Source organism: Falco biarmicus, chromosome 4 (assembly GCF_023638135.1).
Source record: "Falco biarmicus isolate bFalBia1 chromosome 4, bFalBia1.pri, whole genome shotgun sequence".
In the NCBI taxonomy this organism is placed as follows: domain Eukaryota; kingdom Metazoa; phylum Chordata; class Aves; order Falconiformes; family Falconidae; genus Falco; species Falco biarmicus.
Window position 1 is genome coordinate 29,377,253 of NC_079291.1, and position 27,184 is coordinate 29,404,436.

Sequence of the window (27,184 nt, forward strand, 5' to 3'; positions counted from 1 at the left end):
AAATATGTTGTAGAACAAAATGAGGTAAATGAGCAGATAATAAATTTTAATTTTCAGATCCAAGGGACATCAGTTTCCATAGAGGCACATAGGCAGTGAAACAAATGTTCATAGAGCATGAGGAGTGAGAAGTTCCTGTGGCACAGGAATTGAAGCATTTGCAGAGACTGAACAACAATACTTTCTTAATCTGTAAACATCTTCATTGGAGAGGTAGGAGGGCTGAGTTGGATAGGGAGGTAATTAGCCTCCACTCTCTCATCAGCCTAGTGATGCAGGATTAGAATTGTAACTTCTAGAAATTCACTCTTTTACTAAAACATTATCTTTCTGTAGATGTACATCACTGACATTTTCCAGAGGGAGACTTCTTTTAAGAGTGAGGGGGGTGGGGTGGTGGGAATCTCCAAACAGTGTGACAGCAAAGCCATTAACTTCAGATGTGATGAGGTCAGGTTCAAGTCCCTGATTTATAGGAATGGGGCACAAAAAATTGTTTTCAATAATTCAGGGATGGGATTTGTCACTTAAGGGGTTTTTTTTTGCTTCCTAGAGTGATGTCCTCACCATGAGTCTAGAGATGAGCATTGTCACGAAAGGGTTTGAAACACATACTTAGTTGTTTTCTTGGAAATTTTCAAATAGTTTTGGTTTTGTTCCAGTATAGAAGAAAATCACATGTCAAAACCACGGACAGTTGCTACTTACTGGAACTGCTGTCTTTAGTGTCTACTTAGCAATGCACACCCTGCACAGGAGGGAGACCAGTCAATTTACTGACAGGGAGAAAAGAACCAAATAGACATCTTCCCTTCAGCCCTCCACCTCATGCCATCTGATAGGCATGTATGCTGCTGTGCATGACATAGGAGAAATACAACCCAGACATAGCTATTTTCAACCTGGTTTTATACTGTGCTGTAATTTGTTTGGTTTAATTTTTCATTATTTTTTTTTTAATAGATTAATACTTTAGGTAACTTTATTTTAACACAGTATAAATATCACTAGAACACTTGTGGTAGGTAAACATATGAATCAGCTAATGAAATACTTTGAAAGCTTATGTTGTTTCAAGTCATAACAACTCATGAAAGTGCTTGTATATAATCTTAAAGATTTGCTTGCTTAATTAGGTTAAATGTAGTCACAATATTTAAGGTAAGATCCTGCTACATTTACTTGGTGAAGAGCCTCTGCTTTCACAACTGCTTTTAACAATTTTTGGAAGAAGTTACTGTTTTGTGTAAGTAACAACACTGTATCTTAGCCATGAATTATGCTGGTGTGCAGAACTGAGACCTGCATTAGCTAATGACACAAATGATTAACTTACTTCTAAATCCTGACTCTAGTATATGTGATTACACAACAAAGACTCCACTTTGTATGAAAAAATATACAAATATACCAAACATGATGTCACTCTAGGACTGAGCATTTTTCTAATACTGCCTGTAAAAAACAATTAATGCCTAGGAGTTTGAAGTCTGATGGATTCCCTCACACTGGGTAACAACTTATTCTTCAAGAAGCTGCATTGATTTAATGAGATTACTGGTGTCCTAAGCAGTACTGATAATACCACATAATCATGAGTCATAGACCTCCCTGAACTTTTTCATTAGGTATCTATTTTTGAGACATTTCTGTTTTCATAGTCTCAAACATCTCTCCACAAGACTAAAAGCTGACTTTAGAAAGTAATAGAATACTTTCTAAATACTTGGGGCTCCAACAATATCCAGTAACAAGAAACCTCGTAAGATCTTGCAGCACTGAGCACAGTGCTATTCAGCATAAGTCAGGATTTCAAAATCTGATTCTTGCCAGATTTTTCTATTTTTCTTCAGAACTACTGGAACTTATTTGCTAGAATATATTTTCTGCAAAGAATGCTTATTCCTTTCATTCAATTACTTTATGGGGAAAATGTAGCACATGTACACAAAAATCATTAGGATTAAAAAATATCTCCAAGGAGTTATTGATGCGAAAGCATGAGAACATCTATAAGCACAGGTATGCCCTGGAGGTACTCACACGAACTTATATTGAGATACAGGTGCGTGAGCACACACAGAACCTCACAATACTTCTTTGCAATCCTGCTGATGTTTGAAAGGAACAAAATAAAATCTCCTAGTTCTTTTTCTTCTTTAAGTATTTAAAGAAGAATAGTGGAGGTCTCATTAGCTAAGCTGGCTTAAAGCAAGCATGAATAAGAACTGTGTAGCTGAAAGGCCTCTGTTTCTGCTGTTCTTGAAACAACACTTCTGTCTGATTCTGGATAATGGGCTTTTAATAAAAATATCCACCAAAGGAAAACAATTAAACAATACATAAAGCACCAGGGTGCAATCTAGTGGTTCTGTTACAGTCTGGAGCTGTTCCAGCAGCGAACATGTGGATATTTTTTACAGGCTACAGTGTAGTTCTCAAAATTTATTATAAAGCAACAAAATTTACATTGGGGCTGGACATCTATACAATTGCTCAGTGTTGCTGTAGGACTTTTAATTCAGACCTAAAATTTATCTCTATGTAAGTGCCGCAGATATTCTGGCTTTTAGGATAAAAATATCTTCTGTATTCTTGCTGCTGTTTAATTTATTCCAGGATGTTTCTGGTGATATTTCTCACCTTTCCATCAAAGTATTTGACAATATGGCAATTCCTTATCTATATACCTCTATTCTTTCATATTTCTGGCTTGAAAAAAATTGGAAAACAGTTATATTGGAAAAGAGCTCAGGTACTTTTCAGTACTCTGAAACTACAGACCATGTATTGCTTGGGGTTTTAATCAAATAGTTTTTAACCTGAAACACATAAACCTGACACATGCCATATTTTATTATCCTTTCTCCTCCACCCCCTAGTCCGCCATGTCAATAAAAGAAACTGTGCATCTGTAGAAAAGTAAGCCAACACTAATTAATTTCTGTAATGAAAGGTTTCATTTCTGTAATTTCAGTGAATGAAAGGATCGTCCTATACAGTTTTAAAAATCCTGGTACAGTAAAGGCGGAAATTTAGGGTAGTTTGGTGAGAAGAAGTTAGATTTTCCAAATAAAAATAAACAAGTAGGAAGAGCAAGAGGTCGCAGGTTATAAACACTGTTGCCAGTTTTTGTTTTATGGTGAACTTTGAAGTATAACAAAATGTTAAAAAGCTGTTTATACCAGTGTTTCAAATGCTTTTACTTCTGCTTCTCCATTTCCTAAGGATTCTGTCCTATCCCCACAATATTAATCAATTAAATGTTCAGAACATTTGTCAAGAGACAAGAAAAAAGCATGAAAATTTACCATTATTACAAAACCTCCCCTACCACGCTCAACAAAATACTCAAAAGCCACAAATCCTCAGGACTATTGCATATTTACATATGAAACTTATACTCTAAGCAGATTTAAAAAATATTATTCCAAGCAAACTTCTACCTTCTTCAAACTTCTTCAAAGGGAACTGCTCAGGCACTTTTAATCCATCTTTTTATAGCTGTTTGGTGTACCTTTCTTTGAATTCTCCTAAAACATTTTCTAACAACAGAAGGGAAAAGAAAGACATCTCTGGTTGAAATTTTAATCTTTTAAAGACACTTGGAAGAAGTGGGCATAATCAGAAAGGAAAAACTGATTGGCACTATAACATGACTCTGCAGAATGCTGTGGGTGACTGAAAGCAAACTATATACATCCATACAGAAACCATTGTATAGATTTCCTAGAGCTTCCATCATTGTGTTCTGTTCAGCTATATTTTTCTTCATAAAAGAAGTACTATGCCCATGACAATGCAGAAGGATTGTGGACAATTAGCACTCTCAATAATGTTCATCTACATTTGGGTAAATCATTATCTGCCTGTCACACATGACTCAGAGATTCTGTTTTCCTCTTTACACAGTGAAACGCTGAACACATTTATGTCAGCAAATAGACAAGACAGATAGCAATAGCTGGGATAATCTTTACAGTTATTGTAAAGCAAAATATTGAGATAGAAATAATTTATTTCCATTAGTAAAGACAAACATAGCATTTTGCCATTAGAGTTCACTGATAACACAAGTTCTGAAGATGTTAGTTCTGTCTGCTTCTAGTTCTTTTATTGACTCATGAGGCTGAGCAGCTAACTTGGCTTTTTAATTTCCTCTCTTACACTTTTGTTTTTTTTATTTCTTCACACTTGAATCAGAAACCAAGTTTTACCATATTTTTTAGACACAGCCTAGCATACTACAGCCTCAGCAGCAGCCTCTGGACATTACAGCCATAAGAAATAATAGCATTAGGCTATGGATATTTAGAATTATTTTTTAAAAGAACTTTTCTTTCAAGAGCTGTTCTTGGTGGAATTCATTAAACATTATCACAATATATCATTGTTCTATGACTCATTGTAAATAGTTAGGTACAGCTAGGAAAAATGTTGATTTTTGTCTCCTACATCGTTTTGCTATGTTTACCACAGACCAGGGTTTCTACTCAGCCAGAGAGTATACAATATTGCAGAAGACTGATGTCAAAGAAAGCCATAATAATATTCAAAATAATATAAACTGATGGTTCGCCCTCATGTGGTGTATTTAGCTCATTTCTGGAAAATATCAGAGCTTCAGAGATGAGCAATTAAAATGATTTGGCAACTGGATACATTTCTAAATGAAGAGAGATTGAAAAGACCAGCAATATTGTATTTTGAGAGAAGGAAAATAGGAGAGGACATGACACAGATAATGCAAATGTATTTAAAATAATAAATACGGACAGTCAATAATGTGTACTTCACCTACGTGCATGGCACAAACAAATGGATGTTTAATAAAAGTAATAGGTTAGTGATGTGAGCTAAACCAAACAATTTTTGTTTTTCAAACACACACACTTAAGACAAGGAAACTCAATACCAACAGGATACACAAAACTTATTAAAGTTATCTCCAATTCCTTAGTGAACAAAAAGTTATAGAAGTAAAATTTACAGGAAATTTAAATTAATATATACAAATACATATTATCTATGTATACTTATATGAAAAAGCATAAGGAAAATATAGCAATATTTTTTCTGAGTGGTTTTTTTAGGGTTTATGTATGAAATTGTAACTTTAAAAGCAAAAAATAAATTCATAGTCGGTACCTATGCTGAAACAGAGTTGACAAGCAAAATATATTTAAAAACCAAGAAAAATACATTTACAAAGTTTTAAATTTGAAATGTCAAACATAAATGTCATCAGATCAGGAAATACAAAAATAAGACCAAAAAAAAAAAAGGGTTGGTGTACATTAATGCAATCCCTCAAATAACCTTGTCTATGCACTGTAAGGCCACAAGAGTACAATGACTATCTCTTCATATTTTCGATCTGAGATTATAATACAGAGAATTTTAAACATATTTATTTTTTTCCCAAAAACAACCAGTGAGAACTTGTGAAAGAACTCAAGAAAAAAAATATTTTCTTGGATAGGTTGGATGAAGAGTGAGGTGGAATCTCATTCAGTCCCAAAAAGATTTACTTAAAATAGATTTATCTAGTGATTTATGCAGTGGAAAATAACTAATATTCAGCTACCTGCATGTGTATACATATATATATATGTATATTTGTGTTTGTGTAAAGACAGAATGAAGATTTTTTTGCATACCTTCATTTTCTTTAATTTTTATACTTTAACATGTGGTTTCAAGTATGATTTTAATTTTTAATTGTCTTTGTTTAAAATTAGTATTTTGGGGTAATTTTAATTTTTGTGCTGTATTTTAAATTAAATTGTGGATATAGGTAATCCTTAACTCGGCCTTAATGTCACCTATTTCTTTTGAATTTGCTCACTTTCTTAAATTAAAATCATACATGTGACTGCTAAAAATTGAACTCAAAGATAATATTATTATGAGCTATTTCTAATCATTCCAAGAAACACACACATACACACACACGTTTCATTTTATGTAAGCTTTTACGGCTAGGTTCATTGATATGCTGTGGCTGTTTTATGCTATTCTGGAGTAGAGCAAAGCAGCCAGAGCATACTGGCTGGTTAAACTAAATTTAGAGCTCCTTTGTTGAATAAAAGTGGTACAAAGCAGTTGGAAAGCACACCACAGTTTCCTTTTGTCTCTTGCTTCTCCCTCACATTTGTTTCCATTGCCTCCTGCAACTTCTATATTCTGTTCTATGGAAACACATCTCTCCTGTCCTTTGTAAACTCCAAGTACATACATATACATACATATGTGTATGTACAACACAGACCTCAGCCTGCATCTGCTGCCTCCTTTACTGAGCACATCTGGTATAATGTGGAGCTTATGAAAATAATTATTTGAACATTAGTAGTTGACCATTGGTCTTATTTTTTCTATAGCTGTTGGCAGAACAGAGTGGATTACATCCTCATAAACTCGAGTATAGAATCATTCTTTTAGAAAATAACCACCATCTTCTATTGCTTTCAAAAAGGTTAAAGCAAATTTAACCTGAATAGGTGGAAGTAAATGAAGAAACAAAATTCTCTAGAGGGAAAGATACATCAGGCCTTAAAATAATGGAAAAGAGCTGTGCTTTTTTGTTATCATAGAGGAAAAAAAAGATGCCTGCCCTTTAGAAAAAGGACATTATTTCAAGGATTTTTTTTAGCTAGACCAGTTGCTTAACTATGATAAACATTAAAAAAACTTTCCTGGCATAATTAAAAGGTATAGTGATTTGATTACTGCACTTCTTTGCCATTCTACAGAAACGTCTCTCCCCTACATTTTATGCCTCCTTGTAGTTAACATGAACAAACATATTTTCTTAGTAGAAATGGGAAAGAAATGGAAAGGAAAACATGTTCTTTTATACATGAAAGGGAAGTCTTCATCTTCAAACTGGCTACAGCCATTTAAATTTCATTTTGCACTAGAAAGGGTTAATTTAAAAGTACAATAAAGACTCTTCGTGTAACACTGAAATCAAAATGGCAGACACAAACCAGCACCATAATTTTTCCTGTTTCCCACTAGAGTACCACTGGAGCCACTCACTCAGTGTGCCTTTGAAGTGATTATTCTGTGTTATGCCTCTGTATCATCAGATTTTCTGCATTTTTACACATGAAAGTTGCTTTTTCCTTAAGAAATACAAATATTTTCTTGAACAGGTTGGACTAAGAGTGAGGGGAACGTCATTCAGTCCCAACAAGCTTTACTTAAAATAGATTTATCTAGCGATTTATGCAGTGGACATTAACTAATATTCAGCTACCCGCATGCGTATACATATATATCTGTGTTTGTGTAAATATTTATACTGTTCTACAAATAGATTCTGGCCTAAGAAAAATATACCTGATATCAAATACATCATCATATATAATACTCCATCATGGGCAAAACTCTAAAGGCAGAAGAAACCTTGGTCTCTGTTTCTGTGGACATTATCATTTAGAAGGATCTCTGCTGTGAAATTTGACAGTCAGTCAACCAGTAACGAGCTACCTAGTGTCATGGCTGCTGACACTTCAAATATGTGCTTTGTGCAATTCTAGGAATAAACTAGGGCTCTGCTGGTGAGAAAGTGAAGGTTAAATGTACCCCCTGGGGAGCTTTACATGATTTTAATGCAAGATTCCTAAGAACTCAAAGGATTAGGCTCTCAAGGCAGCCAGAAAGAATGAAGCCTCAGCTTCTCTCCAAACAGGCTACACCCCTCTGCAAACTTATTCACACCTTGGTTATATTAGAGAGGGCCTTCACCAAAACCCAGTTCCTGCCTTTGCTAGGGACTGAATACTGCACAACCTGTCTGTCTACTGGGGACTAGGTATGAAGAGAAAATATCTACATTTTGTGCCTTATTTTTCTCTTAAAATTAAGGATGTCCTCACCCCTTAGGATCTTCTCTGTACCTGTCTCTAAAACCAATGTATTTGGGGGGGGGGTGGGGGGGGGTGGGGTGGGGGGGGTGGCGGGATATCAAACACTTTTTCCTGTCTACAAAACTCACTTTATTTTCTTAAAAACTGACCTGTTGCAGGTCTAAAATCCAGACAAGAGCTGACTTGCTCTGGGTTTTTTTAGCAACCCTTCTACTGATTTTCTCCAAGTTTGCACCTTCCTTTCTATCTATGGCTAAAGGACTGAACCGTGGATCTGTCTTTCCTGACTACTGTCTCACAAATCTGTCCTGGCCAAACTGAGGATGCAAGCTACATCATGTGTGACATTTTGGACAGCAGCAGATATGGATTCCAGTCCACAGATTAAGTATCTCTTTACAAGGAGCTGTAAATTTACTTACCATTCAGACCAGATCCATAGAAAATAGTTACCTGGTCTACCTTATGTAATTTAAAGATTTTTGTATTTGCCCTTCAAAGTGTGAATGTGTAAAGCTATTTCTGTGTCTAGGGCTTAGACTTTGAATTCAGATGTGTTGTTTATCAGATCTTCTGCATATTATTTCATGAACTGCACAGGAGTGTTTCAGAAAAAAAAACCCCAACAACAAAAATAAAAAATTAGGTTTATACTTTTTGTGATGTATTTTCAATAGAATATAGTCAGAAACTATATAAGGTATATGCACTACTTCAAACTAAAAGTCTTGCAAGTGATTGGAGATACACATTAGCTGTCTCATTGTCTTTCTTGTGTATCAGTTTCCACTAAACGAAACCTTTCAAACATGTAGCATTTGCCTAATCTTGAGAGGTAAGTGCCCACTAAACTCTTCCACTGGACTATTTTACAATGAAAGGAAATGGTGTATGTAAGACAGGACTACTGAAAGTCTAAAGGAGTGAGTTTTAAAATGTTTTTGTCTTCTCTGGTCCCATGAAAATAAGACTAAAGGTTATGACACATCACCTATGAAAGAATAAAATTTCATCTAGAGTGAGCTATTGAAAGTAAAGAGAAATACAGCATGCAAAAGTTCCCATCGTTTTTAATGAGACATTTCACAGTTATTTACTTTTAAGTAACACTTTACTGCAGTTCACAGAAAAAGCCAATTGGTCAAATCTGTGAGCATCATGATGAGACTTTTAAGTGAATGAGGAATGCTGGATTCAGACTGTATTTTACATTGCTTTCTATCTGCTCTATTTGTATGCAACTATAATCAGTGTGAACAGTAATTTTCTTCTGCCTGGTATAAATGTTTACATTTAAATTTTGTAGGTAGAGAAGTGAGCAAGCTCAAAGTCATTTCACTGGCATGACATAATAATGATAGAATGAGTGACTGATTAAATCTTTTTTTGTTATTGTTGATTCTGAGTGGATGATTACAACAATTAAATTATCAATTTTTGTAATTTACTAAGCTTTCATACACTGGTCTACTAGGATTAAGTTTGTTTCACCATGGATCATTCTCCTGTCTTTCAAGACTACATTAGCTCTTATTCATGTGCTTATGTTCCACAACCAGTTGTCATAACTTTAAAAGAAAAAGGTACCAACCTGAATGCTGTGAGGTACTCAACATCGCCCATAGGAGGATCCAAGCCACCTGTCCAAGCAATGTTTATGTTATATCCTTCACCAGGACCACTTCCAACCTGAAAAACAGGAATAAAATGACAAAAGGAGTAAAGAGGAGGAAAAAGAAGAAGGAAAAGAGAGAAGGAAAGGAAAAAAAAAGAAAAAAAACTCTCAAGTGTGCTTTAGAAACAAACATCAAACAACATGTCAGATCAGCCCAGCCTTGTTTGACAGGGACTGCTCTGGGTTATGCACTTGTTCTCCACTGGTCCCCTGCTCCCAGTGGACAATTTGGTAATCTGGTGTAATTTAAAGAACCAGAGAAGGACAAGAAAATTAGGGGTAATCATGCAACGCAATTACCTGAAAGATACAAATAAAAATGGGGCTCTAAAGAAATAAACCTAACCTCATTTGGGGCTCCACTGCCGGGGAAGAAGTTGCCTTCATCATAGCGATGGAGGGAAACATACAGGATGCTGGGGTCAGCATAAAAAGCCTGCTGTGTACCGTTGCCATGGTGAACATCCTAAAGGAGAAAGAAAACAGATGACAAATGTAATAATGTCCAACTCAGTGTAGAGAGTTCATTTCTGCTTTCTTTTACCCCCTTCCCCCCATGTCTCTCCCTCTCCATTGCCCTCCTTTTGTCTTTCCCTTTCCCCCTCCCTTCACCACCCCATACTTCCTGAACTTTCAGGCAAATTACTCTTTAATGCACTCATTTTTTAAACTGGCTTCTAAAAATCAGGAAACCATAGCGAGCATGCCCTGGAGACTCCAGATGAGCAGTCATTGAGAAATCCCAGTCCTTTTGTACAATTAGATATTTATACACCGGCTCTTTGTACTCCTTGCCTCAGTGATGGAATCTAGCATCCTGTTTTATGGAGGAATTTTATGACTTATTAACTGCCAACAGTTCATAACCCCTCAGGCTTAATTAACTAGTCTCATTGGCCTCTGAAGAAAGACTAATGTTTAAACTACAAACTAGTATTTTGCAGAAGGATCTATGGTTTACAGAGCTTTTTCACAATTCTTGACAGAACACTAAACATAAGTGTATCCACTGATTTGCCAAGTTCCACTATTGAGGTCAAAGGCTCTGTGACCAGCTGAGTAAATTGGCTTTTTTGAAACATTCAGTTCAGTTAGCAGTCCCTCAGCAGTTAGATCCACATCAAAAGAGATGCCAGATGCGGAAAGGACTTCATACTTCATTTTTGCAAAATCATGACGGCAACAGTTGAAGACATAGCAATATGATCTCATTAGCTATTAAATCATCTAGCAGATAGAACGGTGCCTTCCAAAATCAAGGAGTCACCTTGGCCAGTCTCCATATTTCAAACATTATATAATACCAGTGAGAAGAAATTCTGTCATTAAATAAAATACTGAAAAAGAAAAAGAAATGCTGACAGTATATCTACATAACAAAGGCTGATGATGTGGACTTTCCCTCTTTTTCACTTTGGTTTTTATGGTTCTACTATTGCACTATGTGGTTAGACACACAAGAAATTTTTCAAGTGAAAATGAAATATCCACTTGCCTTTCAGTAAAAGAAAACTGTGTCTTTATTGTAAGTTTCCTCACTGGCATTTCTAAGAAGTTGAAAAATTGTAGGTATTATTGATTCTTCTTCTTTAACCCATACCTTTGAAATTTTTGATTTAAGGAGAGAATTCAGGAGGACAAACAAACTATTCTGAATGGCAACACTATCACCCAGACTGTATTTGTTTCACAAATGCTATGAGGTCTGAACCAAATTTTGTCACAATGGTCACATTTTCCTCAGGATGCCAGGCTCCAGGAAGGTTCAAGTTAGGTGTACATTGCCAATGGCACAGCAAGCAGTGCCCATTGCTTGTGGTATTTGTCAGCTGATGTAGCCCATGACTTTCACCCACATTATTCAGGACTCTTTACATTGATTGAGTCTTACTTGTACTGCATTGTGTTTGACTTGGACCTCCTCTGGGACCTCTGTGGGATAATATTATAATGGTTACTTTTCTCAGTTGAAAGTACTTGAAACAACATGAGGATGAAGTTGCAGCCCAACTGTGACTTAATGCCAAGATTAAATGTAACACATGTTGGAGGTGCAAGGGAGCACACACTGGTGTGAGGGTGTTGGAGATCTGAAGGCAGCCAGCATAGTGTTAGAGGACTCTGACTGGCAAATGAAGTAAAATCTGGCATGCAGACTAACCCCAGAATCCCATTCAGTCTTCAACCATGACAGAATTAATTGGTATACTTCAAAACAGACCCAGATCATGCTAACATACATACAAGTATGGATGGTCTGATCTTGGAATGAGGATTGCAATAACAACCTGAGTTGTTGGCCATATAGATATATGTTGGCCATATAGATAGATCTGCAGAAATAGGACTTAATTTTGTGATGTTAATTAATTTTATTTTCCATGTATATTTGGGGCTTTACATATATTCTTGCTGTAACAGTTTTCAAATGAGAAGAAAAAATATTAAATGGGCATGGAGAGCTCTTTTTAAAAATTATTTTATTATTTAAACCTCAAAGCTAGCTTTTTTTTCTAAACTTTAATTCCACCAAGAGTTACTCTGTTTGAAGAGCAGTAACTCCTTTGGTTAGACAAAAGAATGGGCTGTTTAAGACTACGAGTGTTACCATGTGGGAAATGTGTTCATGTTCTGCCCTTAGTAGATCAAGTGTATTCAGGGCATATAAGTCAGTTCAGAAATGAAGATTTATTCAAATGGTGAAATGAGGAAAGAGAAGCTGACAGAGAGGTCTTTTAGTGTCAAAATAAATGAAGGAAAGATTAAAAATTTAAAATATGAACACACGTAGCAGCTATGAAGACTACACTTAATTTGTAACTACAGTACAGTTTAATGGGTGAAATTGAATACTAATTTTTAATATTTTTATTGCAGTAACCTGTAGAGCTGCCAACCTGCATGGAGTCCTGCTGTGCTAGTCACTATCAAAATGTAGTCTTAAAGGTTAATTTCAAGGCTAACATGTAATAGCATTCTTTCCTTCAGATGCCCAAAACTCTGTTGGTGGGCATAAAGACAGCACTATGAACTGTTCATTCATTGTTTGGATTGTGATTTTTTCATAGTTTGCACACATAAGAAATTTTCCATATTAATTTTTGTACATCATTGCAGTGACCATGGTGCAGACTAGGGACTGGACTGTAATTGCTCCAGGAATGAAGTAATCTGTGTCAGCCATATATTTCTCCCTTTTCACCAGCTGTGTTATTCTGGCCAATAGGATAGAGTCAGAGAGAGGCTGAGCATTCCCTGTCTGCTTTCCTGGGTGAGGATAGGCAGCTTTACAGGTAATCATTTGCACAGGTAATGATTTGAACGTTTAACCTTGCCTTGAAAATTCAAAGCTGAATTCCTAAGTGCTTACTGGCTAAGTAGGTCAAATGGAAATGATTTCTTTTCCCGACAAGGCAAATGTAACACTTACAGTCAAAAAGACTTAAAAACATTCACAAACTGCAACCTTTGAATAGGCTTTTCTTATGAAAAAAAACCAAACCCAAGAATAAACATAGAGTTCAGTTCTGGCCAGCATTTACCACAGTAAAACTCAATGAACTGTAAGATTCAAGGCAGGAAACAGATATAACATACAGTGGAAGTGAACTTTTCAAAGATACTGGTTTTTTTGCAGTTTATGTTTCTAAGTGATAGTAGAACACTCTGAGAAATATTTGAAAAACATTCTAAGAATATTTAACCTACCTCTATACTTATTCTACCACTCATTTTTCACTTGCCATTCCTTCTCCCACACTCCCCCTTTCTCTGCTTCTCTTCAACAGCCAGTACGCATGTTTAACTGAACAAAAGTGCTAGATGGTAAGGCCATGACTTCACAATAAGATTTAATTATGAGTGCAGATATGAACAAGATTTAGACTATTAAGCTCTGCACTTCAAAAACCCTTTAACATATTTTGTCTTTAAATCTTTTATCACCTGCAAAAATTAATTAAGTGCAGATGTAACAGGTTAGGTTTTGATGCCAGGGTTCATTTCCTGTCTATGCTTTGTCAGACACCCTATTACACCTCCTCATGAACTGTAGGAAAACAAAAATGGTGCTCATAAATCAGCATTCAACTTTCCTTGGGCTGTGCATTGGGCTGATCCTTTAACTGCAAGGCAGAGCTCCAATTCATTATTCATGAAAATAATATAGACAACATGCCAAACGTCATTTGCATTTAAATAATCCATTTGTTAAACATATTAAGTATTGTGTAAGAATGCCTTCTATTAAAACACAAGCCTAATCCAATGAAGTAGATTTTTAATCATGTAGCTTTCCTTCAGGGAGCCATCAAAAGCTGGCATACATGACTTGAAAACTTCTTAGAGGGAATGACCTGTTGATTTGTTTAATAATATCGAAGTTACACAACAAGTTGAATCATTGCTAGCTGGGGGAAGTGGCCAATTTGGTTACCAAAGCAACAACATTCTTTAAAGCACATCTGACTATTTAAAGTTTGTATTCTGTAGGGAAAAGTAAACTTGGGTTCTGTAGGGTTATTTTAATGGTGGAAGTATCAATTCATTTAAGGACCATAAAAGTTGCCCTGATCTGTGCCTTCTTCTCATTAAATTGCAGTTAACACCATTAAAGTGAAACATAGATGTTTATGGCTTCAGTACTGCCATCCTGGCTTTAATGAGTTCCCAAAATCAGAGGAAATGCTCACCTTTATTACTTGTAGGTATTAAAAGCAGGAAAGTCTGACATATAAAAACAAATTCATTATCTTTTATCTAGATGCGTTGAAAGTGAGATGTTTGCCAAGAATACATACCAGATCTACAATCAATATCTTGCCTATATTTAGCTTGTCTCTCAAGTATTTGGCAGTAATTGCAATCGAATTAAAAAAGCAGAACCCCCTGTGGAATAGAGAAGAACAGAAATAAGAAAGCAAATCAGTCAGGAAAACAGCTATAAATAATGTTCAGAGCATTTTTAAAAATGCTATATGATCTCTGAGGCCATAAATCTGCTTCTGGGAGTACCTAGAAAGCCTTTTCAGTCATCTGCTAACAATTACAGTTCTTCAGAGACATGCACAACACAGGTGATTGCCAGTAACCTTAGTGCTCCAAGATGGGCAATATTCCCTGGTACTTACATGGCTGTTGATTCTTCAGCATGATGGCCTGGGGGCCTTACAACAGCAAAGCCATTCTGTAAGAACAAGATAGGTTTTCAATTATCAGCTTAAAAAAAACCCCTTGACTCAGTGCAAAACAGAGCAGCAGGCAGACTGGATTGCAATCCATTGCAGGCACTTGAGCACTTTTCCTGTCCAATCATCCTTTCAAAGTATTGCCAGAGATAATAATTTGAGAATAGTGGCATATAAACATATAAATACACACATGCATATACATACAAACACACAAGATCTAAAGAGGAGGAAAAAGGCAGGATGAGAAAGCTGTTGTTATCAATTCTGCTGTCTAGAATTCACATTTAAAAGGAAGCAGAGACCACAGATACACTCTTGATCTAGGTTCCTGTAATTTTACATTGCTCCAGCTTGAGATGCTTCAAAATAAAAGTAGCTTGAGGTATGCATTTTACATGATTAGTCAGTGTTGACCCTACCTTCTGTATGCACTAAATAATAGATTCACACACACATGCTCACATGTAATTTCTAACAGTAGAAAAAGGACAACAACATATTTCTGCAAACCATAAATTAAACTGGAGAACCTGCTACACTCACAATTTTAATGAATTCCCTAAAGTAATTTTCTAACACACTTTCTGGAATTGTATATAAATGTCATAAAGTACAGCACTAAGATCAGTGATGACTGAAGAACTCTTTGCCTCTAGAGTCACTAAAGATAAAAGAAAAATTAAATTTCCCTCCTTCCAGTGTGGGTAAGGTAAAGGGAAAATGTAGAAGTACTGGCAAGGTAGGTCTGTTCAGAAAGTCAGATTATGTATTCAGGAAGCAGAATCTCTAAGGGTGTGTATCATATCAAATTTCTTTTACAGCAGTCACACAGGAGTAACACCATTACTTCATAAAATATACTTTTTATTTCAACCACTTACAGTCTCTTCTATTCAGCTATATATATGACAGATTAATGACAATTAACACATACATAAAAATGAGAAATTATAATCTGTGCATGAGTATATCAACCAAACTTGCATTTTCAAGCAGCCTCGCACAAATACCATGTGTGTATGTATAGCTCAGGACCGACCGGCAATATATTTTCAGAGGGGAGGGGACAGGAAGAAAAAAGATAGAATAGTTTTATACTTTAATAATCAGTATTAAAGCAAATCAGTTTGATGTACTTAAACTAGTGAAATGTCAATGTTTCAGCCTTTGCTCATTTGAAACAAACATGATAATCACTACACTTTCACTCACACTGGTGTGAATAAGGAGGAACAACACAGCAGTTAACTGGTTACATAGGTGCCTGTGAAATCTGCTTATTTACAATCCTGTTAATGTGTGTGTGTACCTGTGCAATTGTCTACCTATGTTGTTTCACTGACATTAATTTATAAAAAAATACTACTAGTGTATTGCTGCTAAACGTAATCCAAGGAGCCAGCTGCAAAGTTTTGTGGAACATTGCCAAAGTTCTATCAGACTACAATGAATTTAAACCATAATGCAAACGGAGTACATCTGTAAGTGGTTCTTTTGGCCACCAGTTAAAGAATCTGAGAGATTTGACATCATGCCTTATTTTGCATTAAATGTCCACATTTAAAAAAATGACACTCCCCAAAAAAAGAAACAAAAAACCCCAACCACACACACCCCTGAAGACAGAACAAATATATGTGTTCATATTTAGGCAGGGATTCCTGGAGGCAGAATATAAATTGCCTATAGATCAAACACATCATCAAAAAAAAAGGTCTTCTGGACTGCACTAATCTTCAGAACCAAACCAGCTTTACACTCTTAGCTAAACCCCTGTTTCTTATCCTTCCGAGGGTTTTTTAACATTTCCTTTTCAAACAAAATATGACTTACAGAAGAATTCTATGAAGAAATCTGTTGTAACATTTATGAAAAAACAAAGTATGTGTATGCTGAGGAATGTACAGCTAATGAAATGAAAAAAGACTCTCAGAAGAGGGTATTACTAGAGAGATAGCATCATGCTACCTGTATTTTGTTCTCTTGATATTTTAAAGAATTTGGAAAAAATCCATGCAACGCTTACAGCTGCCCTGGCTCAGCTCACAGCTCATTATCATCTAACTTTATCAGCATTCCCAAAAGATCAATATAATTAAGATGATTATCTCTGGAAGGATTTCATGGAGCAATATAGAGGCAGAAAAAATCAACACTGCTGTTTTTGACAAAATGACAGTTACAGTATAAGCTTCTCTTTTCTGTTTCCATACTTGGACAAGACTGTTTGGAAGCCCCGTTTTGTTATAGCTAGCTAATTTCTGCTATCGGTGCTTAAGTTAACTATTACAGTTCTTGAGCACTGAAGACACTATCAGAGCTTAAGTTAACTATTATTGTTCTCCACGAGCATGCAAGACATTCTCATCAGTGTTGTGACCATTTTTTATGTGTTTTTACATTACAAGAAGTTGAGTATTCACATAGGGAATTTTCTTCTCTTAAAATACAGTGCCTATCTTATATTGATGATAAAGCACAAAATATAATCAAATTTTACCAAACACTGAAAACTAGTTACCACACAGTATTAACAGCAACTTTTGTGCAATTGATAATAAACTTCATTTCTCCTACTTTCAAACTTTATATGAACACAGTGTACATTAGCACAACGGAACATGAATTCATTTATTTAGGTAATATTTAAATACCAGACAGTGAGTTCAGAACAGTAGACAGAAAGGCAAAAATCTGCTTTAAAGATAGAAAGACTAACACAGAGCAATATGTTGAAAATGAAGCCAACTCACATAAATTCAAAGCATTTTGTACAGAGCCTTATTTATACTAGGATACAGACACCTTTAAATGTAGACAGAACATTAAACTGACTGACAGACATGAACATTAGAAAAAGGATTCTTGTCAATGCCATTATGTGATTACCTTTAGTTAAATGTGAGGGTAAAGAGTAAAGCCTGAATAAAGATATTCTAAAATCTGTGCGTATTTGAACAACCAACAGAAGTCTGCCCAAACCGTTTACAAAGAAGATTCATTGCAGATAGACCCACTTAGCTGGATCTTTAATGAAAACTAAGAAAAAATGTCAGTCTTTTTCCACAGTAATCCAAGTATTATCTTCTTTTATGACTCCAAATAGGCAGTCGGATGCTTGATTTCCAAAGAACAGAGGTGTACATCCTACTATCTCCTTCTTGTCTTTGGTGGTACAGTTGTTTCCTTTCTGTAGTGTGCTGGGTTAGGTTAGAGTGTTGGGCTACATCATGCTTGGGCATCTACTATACCTCTCCCTGGACCTTTCCAAGATAGGCACTCAAGACAATACCATAACATGGGTGGTTACTCCAGGGCTTGGGACTGATCATCTACAGCAGAGATCCATTGGTGTTTCTGTTATACAAGGAGGGAAAACTAGATGTAGGCAATTTTTCCCTAGGGCAATATGTGGTGACTATGGCAAGGTGCGAATCATTCTTTCGTTTGCTTGACAGTGAAGAGCTTGCTTTTCCTAGATTCCAAATGGATCAAATGTGACCCAGCCAGTCTGTTACTCCAGATATGCTGAGAAGACTGGCCAAGAAGCAGTGCATACTAGCTTCAGCTTGGTACTACTCTGGTAAAATCATCTGGCTTGTTGTTGACTCCAAGAAAAGCCAGTGCCATGCAAGAAATAGAAATGAACTCCAGCAGGCACTCCAAGAACACTTATTGAAGCAGTAGAAGACTCGGTTTAAACTCTTTCTTGAACATGGGCGTGAATTTGTAAATATTCCTCCCATACCTGTTTGTGTATTTAGATTATGTTGTCCTTAAACTAGATATTGAGACACAACTTCTCAGTCTAAGTGAGTTTTCTAATAACAGGTATAGAGTCATATTCTTCCTCAGCTCTCTTATTCCAACTTATGAATCTTTAATTATTTCCTGTGAATTAGAAGTCCTTCAATAGAGGACAAAAACCCAAACTGAATCTCAAATTTAAGACAAGACAGTTTTATATGGAATTTAAAAATGGATTCCTTCCTGCTGAAAAGATAAATTGAAACTTTTCTTGTATTTTAAGCTGTAAACCCCTGTGCAAAAGAGCAATGCCGTGTGTCCCAACTATTCAAGAAGCAATAGGCATAAACTGAAACATAGGAGGGTCCGTCTGAACATATAAAAATGCCCTTTTACTGTGAGGGTGTCGAAGCAATAGCACAGGTTTCCCAGAGAGGTTGTGGAGTCTTCATCGCTGGACATATACAAAAGCCATCTGGACATAGTCCTGGGTAACTAACTCTAGCTCTGCCTGCTTGAGCAGGGGGGGACAACACCCAGTGACCTTCTGAGGTCACTTCCAATCTCAACTGTTCTGTGATTCTATTCAGAAATTCATAATCTTTGAAAAAAGGCTTTCAGGAAAATGGATGTGATCCCAAATGATGAGCAAATTTCTCAGCAAAACTTTGTCCCATGCTCTAACTAATTGCAGCTACATGCATTGTTAGGACAGCTTTCTCAGGAATCTGTGTATTTCATATGGAGACCAGGTACCCAAGTCTGGATTCCACACTTGAAGCTCAACATCCTCCTAAAGTCAGATGTTTAAAGTCCCTATTTTCTACATATCTAAATCCTTTAACTTATCTGCTCCTTAGCTCTTAAAATTATCAGTGCTTAAACGTGGCGTTTTTAGACATTCACTTGTTTTTAATGGAAAGATTTTATTCTTGCTTCAGCGTGCCCGGGCTTCAGAATGAGAAGCAAATCATTGAAGCTAATACTTCATATCTTTGTAGAAACTTCTTTATTTATTTTACAGAATTGTATCCATTCATCCTGTCAGAATCGACATGTTTTATATATATAAAACTTTGTATCTTTACAAAGTTGTATAAAAGCCTATTTCTTTAAAATGTGCTCCATATAGTATATCTGACAGGGTGTAACCCCTGAAGTAGCCTTAGTGCCATCTTTAACCCTGCTATCTCTGGCTTAGTTAACTCCTACAATAACAAACATCACTGCTACTTTAAGTCTTGGTTGCCTACAACAATCCTCTTGTAACTGGTACCCTGAAGAAGATAACCATATTTTTACCAGTGTCACTTATGCTGTAACATGATCCTGAGCTATGCCATTCAGCAGGGAAGGTGAAAGTAAGAGTGGTGTAAGGCTGAGGCAATCCTCAGGTACCTGTTTAGGACAATTTTACAAGCTATTCATCCTGCTAGAGTGGGAGCCAGTGTCTGGCCTTGGAGGTCTATGAATGCAGTCAACAAGAACCCCTGTTTTAACAGAGTAGTGTTAACAGGACATAGATTTGCCAAGAAAACAGTAATGGACATGAGGGAATACCATTTTGTCTTGCAGAGGAAGCTAGTAGAGGCCAAGAACATAGAAATGGACATTAAACATTTAACTCTGTAATGGAAACAAAGAGTTCCCTGTCTGCTTTCTGGACAGTCTAAGAGAATAGCACCAGAAAATCACATGAAAAGTTGGTGCTTGCAGGCTAACTTGTATACAACCATGATGGCCTGTTCAGCCACACCTGGTGTTAACTGTATTGGGAAAGAAAGCAAAGATTTTTAAGAACAGAGTGGTCACAGAGATAATCTATGTACCACACATATAATTACAGTTGTACTACTGTATGAAATAATAATAGTAATTCAGGTATACATATAAACATAATTGCCGGGATAATGTATCTAAGAGATGGTTCCATATGAAATTTTGTAATTTTGTAACTCTGTAAAAGTAAAGAATACAAACTACTGTCTAAAAGACTTTATTGGTAACTTTGATTGATGGCTTTTATCAATCATATATTTAACACTAGTAAAATAAACATTTTTACTGTTTCTTACACACTATGCATTGTTAAAAGTGCTGTGCCTGGAAGAGCTGTGGAAAAAATGCCTTTTTGTGGCTGCCACACATGGGCTTTTTTTTTTTTTTTAAGGCAGAGGGAGAGTGTTATGGGGCAGAGGGTGAGACAGAGTGGTAGAGACAAGGGTAGGGAAGAAGCTGCAGGAGGAGTACTGTCCAGGAGGCACTACAGCACAGAGCACTTCTCAGGAAAGGAGATCTCTGTAGGAAACCAGAGAAGCTGTGTGGGGTTTTGTGTTGTTTAGGCAGGCACGGAAATGTGCTAGCCTGAAGCTTTACTGGAGGGAGGACACTGTGAGGCTAGGGAGACATTTTATTTTCAGCTCTTTTTGTTTATTATGTCTTTAGAAGGATACTTCATTTTAATTTTTATTCGAAAAGATAGCAGTAGAGCTGTGACAGATGGCTGAGTGATTTTTATACAGAATACTTCTAAGACTAGAAAACTAAGATTTTGGAGGTGGGAGGGGGTTCATTAAGCTAATTCTGCTTATTCCCAAGGTTAGTACAATTTACTATATGATGATTCCTCCATAGTCCTGTGTGACAAAGGCCTTGAGAACAGTAATAACCAAGCTCATTTGGAATGAGAGTTTCAAGTTGAATTTAAGTTATCCATGGATTATACAAAGACACCAGAGTAGCAAAGACCAAATGCAGGAGGTTTATTTTGGTATTGATTCAACCTGACATATCAGAAAGAACCATCCCAGGAACGTATCAGATTCTGGTTAGGAGGAAACTCATTTCAGTTGCTTTCATTCTGTCAAATCACCCCTAACTACCAGCAGGGCAATTTCACACATGTGTGTGCACACACATATACACATGATAAGACAGGGAAAGGGCTTGTGCTTCACTTGCTTCAGCTGAAGTGGATGTTCAAGACAGTCTCAGACCACGTTTTTAGCTTATGTGCCTTCTTTCTTGAGTGTTCTTTTGCAAAGCAAAATTGCTTCTTAATTCATTCAAACTTTTTTAGAAATGGGGAATAACAATACAAATCTTACCAGCCCTTGACAGTTTATTGTGCAGCTCTCTCCTGTTTCAAATTTGTCAGATTGAAAATATATGGTGCTTACGTGTTTCACATAAAAGAGTGCTGCCATTGCCAATGCTGACATATTTAAAGGACAGGCAAAGTAAACTAGACAGTAATCCTTATTATGGGTACTGTACTTAAAATAATTAATTCCAGCTTATAATAGTACTGAATGGGGTCATCTGGGGCTGAAGAAAACCATTTCAGAAATGTTCCTTTGGATTTTCAGTAGTTTCATGGTCTGTTCTGGCACTGAGTTGCCCATGATGATGGAAAGTCATCTACCATTGCAAAAAGTTTCTTATTTAGTATACTCTTTTTAAATTATACATTTCACTGGCACAATTTTTTTTCCTGCCAGTCAATTGTAAGATATTAAGGGACAGCTAGAGAAACATACTATTTGTTACCAGAAAAGAAGTTGAAACATATTTAATCTTTACAAAACAGCACATAATAAATCAACCATTACAAGAACAAATAGCGTTTTGAAGGACATTAATCAACAAAGTGTAATTATTCCAAAATTATCACACTAACATCAACTATCTGAATTTAGACTTTTTAAAAGTAGTATTAGTCATTTCATAGACATGGCAACAATAAGAGTGGCAGCAGCATCATAAATAGCTTGATTAACACAATGGAAATATCAGTGACCTAAAATCTTTCGGAAAAAACGATGATTTGGCAATCTAAGTCCTAAAGATGAGATTTTCTGCAAGCTCTAAGAGTTACAAATGAAATCTGAAACTCAAGAGAGACCACAGATGCAGAAATCCTTCTTATTTCCCCCTGAGGTTTGTCTGATGTGGAGTTTGGACAACTTCGATACTCGTTCAGTTCAGCTGCAAGAGGGAAGTGCCTGCTGCATAAGATAGCTGGGTGCAGGCAAGCAGAGTCTTTTTGTGCTTAGCTGCCCGAGAGTGAAGTATTGCACAGGGGGGAAGGGGAGGTGAACTGAGCTGAGCATCAGAGTGCATGTAAAGAAAGCAACTGAGCCAGGATGGGAAATGGGAAGGCAAGGCTGGATAGCACCTCACAGTGCCATCAAACCATTAGACCACATGCCTCTGAAATCTGCCTCATTATTGCAGAGCAATGACTGGGACACCATGAGTGTTCCCTTTTGTAACATACTTCTAGCATAGCTCTATTTTCCTGTGGCAATGCAAAAGAGGAAGAAGATCCTTAGGAGACATTTCCAGGAAAGAAATGTTCTCTCTGTGGATGCTAGATCTTTTAGGGCCCTCTTTTTGAAGGTGCGGTCATTAGGTAGAAGCTAGAGACAATGATTTCCAAGTTCACAAGCTATACTGCATGCAAGAAATCATAGGGAGGGCACTACCTGTATTTCTTCCCCAAGCACCAAGGAATATATCATAAGACTTCTCTTATTTGTAAAAAATATTTATTGGATATAGCTAATGACTGCAGTGGAATTACATTTACTCAGTTCTGCATACTCGACTTTTCTAAAGATCTGTGGTCAGCCAGCAGATTATTAAAAGCCATGTACACAAATCTGTTGGGGAAATGAGAAAGAAGCAAAGGCAGATACAGAAATACAGCTAGACAGGAGAGCTGTGGTACCAGTTTCATATAATATGAATACCCCATCATGCATCAGCAGGTTTCCTAAATTATAAAAGGCTCTAAAAAAGAGTGACCTTCATGCAGTATTTAGGCTCATCTCCTACTGTAATATTGCCAAGATGACATTCATCATACATGTTAATAAATTCACAAAAAAAGGAAAAGCATTGCATTCAACTTAGTATAACATCAAATTTATCATACTATATATTTCAGTGGTGTGATTCTTTATTACCTATTAAATCTTTTCTCAAAATTGTATCAAATGGATTTCAATGAGTGTTCAGTATATTATTAAACAAACCCTCAAAATCCTTAATTTTGATTGTTTGATATAATGAAATAAAAAACATTCAGATTAAGACTCCCCAGAGAATGGGCACTTTGTCCTAATTTAAAAAAAAAAAAAAATCACAGTAATTTAGTATTACAGCAGCAGTAGAATTTCAGTAAACCCTATTGTTTTATGCCCTTAGCACTGTCATATTGATGCTTTCCCCATTAGTCAAGGAGATCAAAGAAATCTGATGTCTCACAAGGGGTTTGAACTATGGTGAAGAGAACTCAACTCCTGGTCAGTTTTTGAACACTGTCCAAATCAGATGAACAAAATGTTGCTGTTCTCAGATGAGACCTGTGTGAAATGGGACTGATAGTCTCAGGAAATTCAGAATGAAGTAAAGAACCTTTTGCTTTGTGTATGAGTTTGACTCATGCCCAGCTCTGTAGTGAATCTCTCAATTGTTCTACAGACTTTTATAATTTATTCTGTAGTCTCAACCCTTTATTTAGTAGCATGTACCTATAGTTTCAACCTGTTATTATGACTCTATGCAATAGCAAGCGGTATCAGTAGAGATAATGGAATAAGGCAGTAAAGACTTTTTTTTTTTTTTTTGCTAGGCAGTGAAGATGTTTATCTTCAGTATTGTAGATATTTTTTTAAATTAATTGAATACATGTCCATAAAATAAACTATTATATTAATTTTAATTTTAGAAAAAGCATATTTGCATTTTTAAAAATGTATATATTGGTTCGTCAAGCTTTAAGAAATATTTGGGCTATTCATATCCAACTACACCGACAAATTTGATAATTCCTGTGTCAGAAAACTACTTGTCCAGTGAATGACTCCTGTTTCTCATTCTTGAGGCTTCTTGTCTCACACTTTGCCTATGCTAGATAGTTTTACTCTGAGGTTATCCTAATGTCACTATGGTTGTTTCAGAAAAAGGCATTTGTGATTCTCCAGTGCAGTGGGTAAATAATCCACTGCTGCCTCTGCTGCAGTCTGGAGCACTGCCTTGTAGGAAGTCCTTGCTGTGTATTGTAAGTCTGCCACGGTGAACTTCAGGACATGCAGCTCATCTCAGAGAACTGTGGGATTTCAGAAAAAATCAGTATGTCCTGTCTCATAATTTACTTTTTTTTCTTAAGATGACACAGAACTGACAGTGCACCATCTGATAGCAGCCCGCAGTGGTCAACTTCCATGGAAAACCTACAGCCTGTTTCTCTATTGCTCTCATCTTGCTGTTTTACATGTTGCAGAGCTGCTATAGCTTACACATGGTTCTTGGGAGGTGCTTTTTGTTGTCCAAAGGTTTTGAAGCTGTGGCAGATCATTCCAGATTCCCATCAGAGCTTAATCCTCCCACTCAGTGCTTCACATGCATATGGGCTCAGTGAATGCACATGGAAGGGGTCAGCTTTGCTTCTCCTCAGATCTTCACAAGTACACTACAGAACTGCCATTTTCCCTGCGCTAGAAACAGCTGATCAATGCAACATGTATGTTTCCAGAGGAAAAATGGCAGCAAGATGGACAAACAACGTGTACAGTCATAGAAGTAGATTGGAACATACAGATCTGTGGGGCTAAAATCTTGCAGGTACCTACAATCTCATCCATAAAACCATGGAGAAAACCCCAGTGTAGAATGCAAAATATCTCCCTAATGTCGCTTACCATATGAGGGTATTGGGAACAACTTGCCAGCAAAAGCCAGATTTGTATGGGTGCAGTGACAAAGCAAACATAGGAGGACTCTGCTAGAATAGGTAATGTCAGTCTCAATGCATTTCCAGAACTTCTGCTACCATGCTTTTCTTCTGTCAGTTCAGGCCTTAGTCACCTTTCCATAACCTTATCCATAAATACCACAAGCAGATTGTTAGTTCATACGGTTGGCATGGAGGCATGTAAGTAATTGGGCTTCATGCTGAAAGTATAGGAGCTGGTTAGATAAACACTTATCAGGAATGACATGAGTATTCCTGATTCTCTTTCATAGCAAATCCTTTCCATTCCTATTTTCTTGATGATTTGGTGGTAAACCAACTACTTGGCATGTCTATTGAACAATTACCTTTCCTGTGTCTCAGCTGCAGGTTGCATGAGACTGCTTCAGTCCTATGACAAAGATTCAATTTAGGATCAACAACAATTTTACAGTAAACTACAAACTAGTGCTAAATTTAAAATATTTGTTTACAGACTGTTGCAACACCAGTAGCAACCCAGGTCTCACAGTGGCTGACTGATTCTTTTCAGCTGTCCATCACACACACATAAAAAACCAAGAACATTCACAGGTGTGGAAAGACACCACAAATGTACAGACATAAGTGGCAGAGATTCTGCAGCAAACCCTGCTCATGTCAACTGCACACAGGACATATCTTATTATTCTTATCAAAACTTGATGTTGCCTTAGAGACTGACATATGTCCTACAGTCAGCAAAGGTAAAAACAAGCTAAAAAAGTCCTTCTTTACTTTCACTAATCCAGTTGGGTGGGAATAATGAACATTAAGTTGTGTAAGTGTACTGCATCCTGCTCTGCCCAGGAAGCTTAGTGGGGATGAAATACCCATCAGAAAGGATGCATGACAGGGTACCATATGATATGCCCTGTCCTTGATCTTAGATTTCAAAATATGTACATTTTGTGTAGTACCTCGCTAAATGATTCTGGCATCTGAATATGAAAGATTAGTAGGTGCATTTGATTGGGTCAGAGCTATAGTACTGCATTTCACCTAAGCATGCTGTCATTTACGTACCTATATATTCTATATCTATGTATATGTACACATAAACATATGTAACCCTCCCTAAACATATAGCTAACATACTTTGACTGAAACAAGACAGACATACAGGAAGAAAATTCTCAAATTTAGATACAGTTTGGACTTTTAAAAATCATCGTACAATGCTAATTCTAAAATACTTATTTCTATCTTGGTTTTGGAAACAGGAATCAATCCATTAGTATTTGGGCTGGAAAGTGAATAAACAGTTTCATTAAGGAGACATGTTAGCTCCAACAATGTTTATTGGGGCAAGCCCGCACTCTGGCTGCATATGGTGCACCTTTAAATAGGGCTGTTAAAATACCAAATAAAATGTCAGTCCGTCAGGTCTGGACCTTTTATAAATTGTTTAGACTGGGGATAATTTGGGTTTTGTACATCATGCCTTGCAGACGTGCAGCACAGAGATAGGAAAGGAAAGGGGGCAGGGAGGAGGGCGCGGGGCAGTCAGCCTGGCAGAAAGGCACCTCCTGGGCCATCGCTCTCCCCGCCAGCCACCTCGTCTTCCCCCTCACTGCACACCCCTGTTTGCCTCCCCTCTCTCTGGGTGGTATCCTGAGGTTACGCACGTGACTGAACGACCATATTAAAAAAAAAAAAAAAAGTAAAAAGTCCATTTCAAAAGGCAGCACTACAGCCACTTGCCAGAGATGTGCACGCTATGAGTAACTTCACCTCGGGCTGTAGCAGCCCTGCGCTGTAAGAACCCACCACTCTTCCAGGATATCAAAGGCCAGCGAGGCCTGGAAGAGCCGCCGGGGCTGCCACACCTTCGTGGCCATCCTCCCGGCCCTCCTCCCGCCATCCTCCCCAGAGCAGCGGACTGAACAACGCCTCCCTTCAGCCCCCCTCGCTCCAC

General features: G+C 36.9%; 1 protein-coding gene across 1 annotated transcript in view; it reads right to left on the reverse strand.

The window, feature by feature from the left end:
• Positions 1-27,184, reverse strand: part of HDAC9 (histone deacetylase 9) — a 485,255-nt gene that overhangs the window by 88,418 nt on the left and 369,653 nt on the right. Inside the window, exons 19-22 of the mRNA XM_056333956.1 lie at positions 14,682-14,737; positions 14,352-14,439; positions 9,899-10,018; positions 9,469-9,566 (exon numbers count right to left, since the gene is read on the reverse strand). Coding sequence (XP_056189931.1) covers positions 9,469-9,566; positions 9,899-10,018; positions 14,352-14,439; positions 14,682-14,737 — 362 coding nt within the window. The remainder of the gene's footprint in view (positions 1-9,468; positions 9,567-9,898; positions 10,019-14,351; positions 14,440-14,681; positions 14,738-27,184) is intronic.